The sequence below is a fragment of the Hylobates moloch genome, unplaced genomic scaffold (genome assembly GCF_009828535.3).
Source record: "Hylobates moloch isolate HMO894 unplaced genomic scaffold, HMol_V3 SCAFFOLD_7, whole genome shotgun sequence".
NCBI lineage: Eukaryota > Metazoa > Chordata > Mammalia > Primates > Hylobatidae > Hylobates > Hylobates moloch.
This window is the reverse complement of record NW_026652282.1, coordinates 115,940,024-115,947,463: the sequence shown is the minus strand read 5'-3', so window position 1 is coordinate 115,947,463 and position 7,440 is coordinate 115,940,024. Positions and strand designations below refer to the sequence as shown.

At 45.3% G+C, this 7,440-nt stretch overlaps 1 protein-coding gene across 1 annotated transcript; it reads right to left on the bottom strand.

Annotated features, from left to right (window-relative positions):
- Positions 1–3,192: 3,192 nt before the first annotated feature.
- LOC116812071 (embryonic testis differentiation protein homolog B-like) lies at positions 3,193–4,587 on the bottom strand. The gene is made up of 2 exons (XM_032757678.2): positions 4,486–4,587; positions 3,193–3,549 (listed from the first exon to the last, which is right to left on the bottom strand). The coding sequence occupies exon 2, from the start codon at positions 3,498–3,500 to the stop codon at positions 3,321–3,323; it is 180 nt and encodes a 59-aa protein (XP_032613569.1). The 5' UTR covers positions 3,501–3,549; positions 4,486–4,587; the 3' UTR covers positions 3,193–3,320.
- Positions 4,588–7,440: the final 2,853 nt, after the last annotated feature.

The window sequence follows — 7,440 nt, the reverse complement described above, 5'->3', positions numbered from 1 at the left end:
ATTTCCTGAGAAAAATCTCTTTAGGAGAATCTGGCCAAATCTCATCCCTCTCCTGCAGCCACTCCCCTTCTAAAATTTATTTGTGAGTCTGACTTCTGGGGACACAAGTCAAGCCCATTAAGGATATGCTGAGTAGCTACAACCTTCCAGTGAATTTGAAGTGTAGGAAGTTTTCCTCGTTTAAACTCAGCACAGCATCCAATCCCTGGGAAGCATGCCTCTCTGGTCTCCAACCCACCCAGACTTCCAGTGTGAATAGACACCCGCAGGTGGGTGAGTGGTCAGAGGTCACATGATTGTGATTGACTTTTTTACCAGGCCTGCATTGTTAGGCAACTCCTTGCAAGATGGGAAATAGTTGGTATCAACTGTTTTGGGGCACTAGCCAAGTCTGAGACTGGACAGAGCTTCACTTGAATGTGCTGCTGCTCTAGTTTGGATAACTTTACTGTCTATGTATATATCCAAGTACTGCTTGGCACAATTGAGTAACTATTTGGTACATAATTCTGTGCTACTTGTTTTCTCACTCAGTATAATAGTGAGATTTATCTGCATGTAACTCTGTATCCTAAATTCTGTCTCTTCTGTTGCATGGCCATGGAGTGTAGGAGGTTGACTGTTATCAGCCTCTGCTCCTGTGGGTTTGGCTCCTTCTTGCCCTACCTGCTGCTTTTTCAGCCTCCGTTCCCCACCTTTTCTCCACCTCACAGCCACTGTTCAATGCTGGACTGCAGGTAGTCACTGATGCAGGAGTGTCCAGGCAGCATTCCCCGCAAAAGTGCACCCAGGAGGCCCCTCTACCTGGCAACCTCTAACCCCTCCCCTCCATTCTACAGCCAGCTGCATCCTCTGAGGAGAGGCTGGTGGCTCCTTTTTGGCAATGCTGAATCAGAGCAGGGACAGAGAAGGCAACAGGGACAGAGGGGAGGGTGAAAAGGACATAGAGGGGTTAAATTTTCTACCCCATAAAAAATCTGAGCCAGGTGCGGTGGCTCACGCCTGTAATCACAGCACTTTGGGAGGCCGAGGTGAGCGGATCACGAGGTCAGGAGTTCGAGACCAGCCTGGCCAACATAGTGAAACCCTGTCTCTAATAAAAATATAAAATAAATTAGCCGGGCGTGGTGGCAGGTACCTGTAATCCCAGCTACTTGGGAGGCTGAGGCAGGAGAATCACTTGAACCCGGGAGGCGGAAGTTGCAGTGAGCTGAGATCCTGCCATTGTACTCTAGTCTGGGCGACAGTGTGAAACTGAGTCTCAAAAAAAAAAAAAAATCTGGAGGAGACCTGACTAAGGGGCAAGAGAATAATAAGCCTAAGCCTTAGATGTAGGGGAGGGGACACAGGAGGGGCCTTGGGGAATGCTGGACAGGTTGTGAGAACACAGGGAATTGGAGAGGAGAGGAAGTGGGGACAGAAGGGCTGCTCACAGGCTTATTTTGCATCTTTAAAGGACATTAAAGGACAAGAGAGATGCTTAGAATTTGTGATGGCTTTTTTAAAGTAAAAATAAAATCCTAAGCCTTCACCAACAAAATTGACCCTCCTTTGGCCAAGGGGACCCTAGAAGAACCTTAGAACTGAGTTCCTGGTCATGAGCAGATTGCAGGTCAGACAAGCCTCATTATATTCCCTCTCTTTTATGGTTTAGACACAACTCATCAGCATTAATGCTCAAATAGACATCATAATAAGGACAGAACAGACTTTTTGAGGCAATAAGATACAAAATCATAAACAGGATTCAAGGATGTCAGGCAAGGGTTAAGTCATGCACCCTTACACTGAAAGAATAAAGTATATTCCCACTGCCACAAGCTTTTCTTTTTCTCTAGCAGTTAAACAAGCACTGACCTAGAGATAAGCAATATTGAAACAATTGCAACTCACTTATTGCCAGATGCTTACTAACTGACCCTCACTCTCCTGTACCATAGCCATAACTACAGCTTTCACTGGGCAATCGATTGATTGCAGTAACTATCTCCTAATAAGAAACCACGGACCATGGACTGGCTCTGGCTGGATTATGGATTGTGCACTTGTGTTCCCATGTGCCCTGAAAGATCTGTTGTCATATAGGGCCTAAATGTGATACAGTTAAATGTTACACCTGCACCCCAAGGTGAACATGAGTGGTATGTTACAGGGATGTTTCTTGAAAACGAATGTGTCAGATCCTCCTTATGAATATTCATAGCTCCTCCTCTAACTTGTAGAATTTGTGTGTTCAGCCAACCCATTCAGCATAAAGCTCCTGCCCCAACCCTTCCTCCTTCCAAGTGCCGGTCTATGGTCTTGGCCAGAGGCACACTTCCCAGCCTGTGGCATGGCTACTGTGTAGGCTGCAACCCTTTCTAAGAAATAGAGTTTCCTTGTCTCCTTTTATAAATTTATACATTGTGATTTTACATAAGTTAACACTTTTGTGGTTCACCTTATGTAAGTTTCATCTTACTCTTAACTTGGGCTTGCAAATATCCACCATGGTTCTGACCTCTTTGCTCTCCCTGTCCCCACTTCACCTTTAGCTCTCACTTCTTAGTGACCAATTGCCCATATAATTCCCATTTCAGGTTTCTTGGAGTGAGTATCTGACTTGCTCAGCACATTCCTTAGGGACAGAGCTTTTTGAATGGGAGCCATCTCACATGTCTTGTTAGACTATTGGGTGGCTTCCCTTCAGGAAAATTAACTCTCTTTGATTAGCTGTGGCCTGAAGTTTCGTTTGAGATGCCAAAAAAAAAAAAAAAGCCACCAGGACATTCTACTTTCCTGGGGACAATGAGCAGGGCAATTGCCTCTAGTAGGCTCTGTGGACATGATATCTGCAATGTTAAAGCATACCTCACACTCCCAACCCAGCTGTTGGTCTGCTCTTAAACAATGTCTTTTCACTAGGACAAGCATTAGGTTTTAGAGGGGAACACCAGGGCAGTCTCTCCAAAATGGCTAGGGAGAAGAGTCTTTGCTCTTTGAATGCCAAGTACTACATCACTTCGACTTCGCAGTGTTTTTCAGATTGATGGTGGGGGAGATCTGGTGTGCAGCACGATCTCACTCTCTGCTCCGTGTCTGAGCACCCCTGCACTGTGCGGTAGGATGAACAAAAGCTCCTTCCAGTGTAACCCAAGTAAGCCCTGTCAGCAAACACACATCCAACCCAAACGAGTGAAACGACAGACTCTGTTTTAATGGCTCAAACATGGGAAGAGTTTATTGTTCTAATTATAATTAATGTCTCAAAATTCTGGGCAGGCCTCAGCACATAAGCCACATGACTTTTTGTCCAAGGCCATGTTCACCCTGGAGTTGCTTTATGACAGCATCCACACCCATCTTGACAGGTCAATGTCCCTTCTGTGCCTGCCCAGTTGTCTGTTGATTAAAAAGATCAGCACATTTTCGGTGGGCGTCTTGCATTTGAAGGACTTGTCAGGCTTCTTGATGTTCAGTGCAAGCTTGTTGGGACTGGCTTTAGAGAGTTTTTTATCCATGACGCAGCGGCTCCAAACAACCTCAGGAAGACAGCTCAACTAAGAAAGCCTGAAAAAGATGATAAATTCCAGGTAATCACGTGGACCTGAGACCTCTTCTTCACTGCCACACACCCACACAGCCACATATCACGCACACACACACAAACACACACACACACACACACACTCGGCTAACAGCAGTAGTCACAGGCGATTGCTTTGGGCCATCATCTGATTTGAAATGCCAATCATATCATTTATTCAATCTGTCTCACACATGAGGCTGTATAGGAGCCTGACGGGACCTGGAACGTTAAGGATACACTGTTGCATCAATCCGATCTTCATTCTGACACACACAGACTTGTTAGATTGCACTCAAAGGACTAGCTTAAACTCAAGTGTTAATGTAATTCTTGTATCCACACCAATTTTAACACAATTTTATGTTGCTCTTTTGCAGAGCTGCCTTCTTCTCACCTGTCTCCTTTGAATATCATTGGTGAAGCAGTTACGGCTCTTACTCCAACCCGCCGTGTAAGAAATAAACTGTACATTCTCAAGCCATACCTAGTTTCTGTTTCTAAGGCCCATCCTGCTGAGTTTCCATCCGGGGAACGTAATCTCAGTGATTTAAAGATTGTACTCACCTCTGATACCTGACCCTGTCTCACCCTCAAAAATGCTATGTGGTATTTTATTTGAATCTGGCACAATGCCAAGGCCAGGGGTGGATGCCAACTGTGTTCTCAATTTTGGGCTCCCAAGAGAGATTAAAGGACTTGCCCAAGGTTACAGAGAGGTGAGACTGGAACTGAGAAAGCCTGTATCTGAAGCCCTGTGCTCCTACCCACTCTTCTATAGTGTCTCTGTATCAGTTTGAACAAATGACTCTCCCATACCCTCCCCTGATTACCAAACAGGGTTGGGGTTTATCAGATAGGTTAGTTAGGTAATGGCACAAAAGGATGCTCTATGATCTTAGTATATCAGGATATTTTACCTGTCAGGCCACTCAGATTGCTTTTTAAGAAAGATCTGGACCAGAGGGTAAACAGTAAGAGGAAACATGCTTTGGCACTCTCTCTCTTTCCCTGAGTCCCAGGGCCTTATTGGTTCAGTACAAAGTGAAGTCATGGTTACTATGGTGACTCACAATTGCCCTCAGAACCTAGTGCCAACAGTATGCAAGATTCAAACACTGGCCACCATCACCTGGCTTCCTTCGGGTTCAGGACTCAATAGGGTGAGGGAATTTGCTGGGTGAGGAAGCAGGTATATCCTGTGGCTGGGCGCCATCTGCGTCTCTTCCCTGGATGAAACACTCAGCTATCCTGGCCTCAGAGCTTCTTCCTGGCTTGTGCAAAATTCCTTCATTAAAATTTCTTCTTTGTGTAGATAAACAGCACCCACTGCATCTTGCCAGGTTCCCTGGGTAGTGATCAGCAACTTTGTCTGCCATGCTCCAATCAGGGAATTAGTCTAAGGTCGAATTTCCCACTTACTTGTCAATCTCTGCATCCTGCCTTGGTCATGACTCTGCAATTACTCCTTCTATAATATATAATTCATGTAAATGGAGTGTTTGTTTAGTCACAGAAATTAAACACTGCAATTTGACACTGCTGTGTCTCACACACCTAACCCCCTCCCAAAGCTCAGTGCAGTGGAGCTCCACACTTTTATTATGTGAACCCAGGATGCAGGTGGGCTTTTAATGCTTCGGAAAATCTTATGCTAAAACTGGTCCAGTTCCTTGAGACACACTCCTATGTCTCAAGCCATAGTCCCTTCCAAGTCTCTGATCTAGAATAACTATATTGTTGCCATTAAAGTGTGACCGATGTGAGTATTGTCTAGATTCAGGACATGATTTTCCAGGCTGTCCAAGTGTATTAGTCAGGGTTCTCTTAGAGGGACAGAACTAATAGGAGATATATATATATATATATATATATATATATATATATATATATAATATGAGTTTATTAAGTATTAACTTACACGATCACAAGGTCCCACAATAGGCTGTCTGCAAGCTGAGGAGCAAGGAGAGTCAGTCTGAGTCCCAAAATTGAAGAACTTGGAGTCCGATGTTGGAGGGCAGGAAGCATCCAGCAGGAGAGAAAGATGTAGACTAGGAGGCCAGGCCCATCTCAACCGTTCACATTTCTCTGCCTGATTTATATTTGCTGGCAGCTGATTAGATTTCTCCCACCAGATTAAGGGTGGGTCTGCCTTCCCCAGCCCACTTATTCAAATGCTAATCTCCTTTGGTAGCACCCTGTAGACACACCTAGGATCAATACCCTGTATCCTTTAATCCAATCAAGTTGACACTCAGTATTAACCATCACAAGTCCGCCCTTTGTCAACTTGAACCCATACACATCTCCTGGGAGCACACATAATCTTCAAATAAAGACAATAATAAGGTCATAATTATGTCTAACATAATACAACTATCCTTCGTACAACTGGAAACGCACCAATCCCCAACCCAAATATTATTACATAAAGTTAACAATAGTAAATGCTGATATAAAGTCAATAAATCTTATATCACATGATAAAGGAAAAGGAAATAAAATAAAGATATTTACTTAGTAAAAGTGTATACATGCACAAACATGTTTTTAACAAAAGGAGAAAATAATCATGACAACTATAGTTCTCATTTCTGCAGCTGGTCACGTGGTCATAGCTGGTATTGATGACTACCTTCTTCTGCTACCCATTCTCTATTCCCTTTGCCTTCAGCAAGCACCTCCGCAGGTCGTGGTTATTTTCCTGGTGGAGTGACTGAAACCTTCATTCCTGAAGGGTCTGGGTCATTTGTAGTCCTGCCTAGATTGAGCTGTTGTAGTTTCCCACTGGCCTTAATCACAGGGCATGGTAATACTAAGAGAAGCCCTAATGGATCTCCTGTATTCCATGTGTACACTTTTTTTTTTTCGAGACAGTCTTGCTCAGTCACCCAAGCTGGGGTGCAGTGGCACAATCTCGACTCACTGCAACCTCTGCCTCCCGGGTTCAAGCAATTCTCCTGCCTCAGCCTCCTGAGTAGCTGGGATTACAGGTGCGTGCCACCACGCCTGGCTAATTTTTGTATTTTTAGTAGAGACAGGGTTTTACCATGCTGGCCAGGCTGGTCTCGAACTACTGACCTCAAGTGTTCCACCCGCCTCAGCCTCCCAAAGTGCTGGGATTACAGGCATGAGCCACCGTGCCCAGCCCATGTGTACTCTTTCTTATCTCCGTTGTGGAGTAGTAGGCTGATTTCATCTTGATAGTCTGGGTCAGTCACCCCAGTCAACGCTATAACTTCCTTCTTAGCCTGTTGACTTAAAGGTAGGAGGAGCCCAAAGTGTCCAGGTGGCAACCTTAACTTCCACTTCAATGGAATCGTTGTGTCTCCTAGTGGCAGCATTCCTCCCTCTGGAACTAAGACCTCTAGGCCAGCAGAATGTAATGTCATGGGAACAGGAAGCAAAAATTTTGCTCTCATTATCACATTCTTTTTCTTGTGAGACGAAGTTTTGCTCTTGTTGCCCAGGCTGGAGTGCAATGGCATAATATCAGCTCACTGTAACCTCCACCTCCCGGGATCGTGTGATTCTCCTACCTCAGCCTCCCAAGTTGCTAGGATTACAGGCACCTACCACTATGCCCAGCTAATTTTTTGTATTTTTAATAGAGACAGGGTTGGCCAGGCGCGGTGGCTCACGCTTGTAATCCCAGCACTTTGGGAGGCCGAGGCGGGCGGATCACGAGGTCAGGAGATCGAGACCACAGTGAAACCCCGTCTCTACTAAAAATACAAAAAAATTAGCCGGGCGTGGTGGCGGGCGCCTGTAGTCCTAGCTACTCGGAGAGGCTGAGGCAGGAGAATGGCGTGAACCCGGGAGGCAGAGCTTGCAGTGAGCCGAGATTGCGCCACTGCACTCCAGCCTGGGTG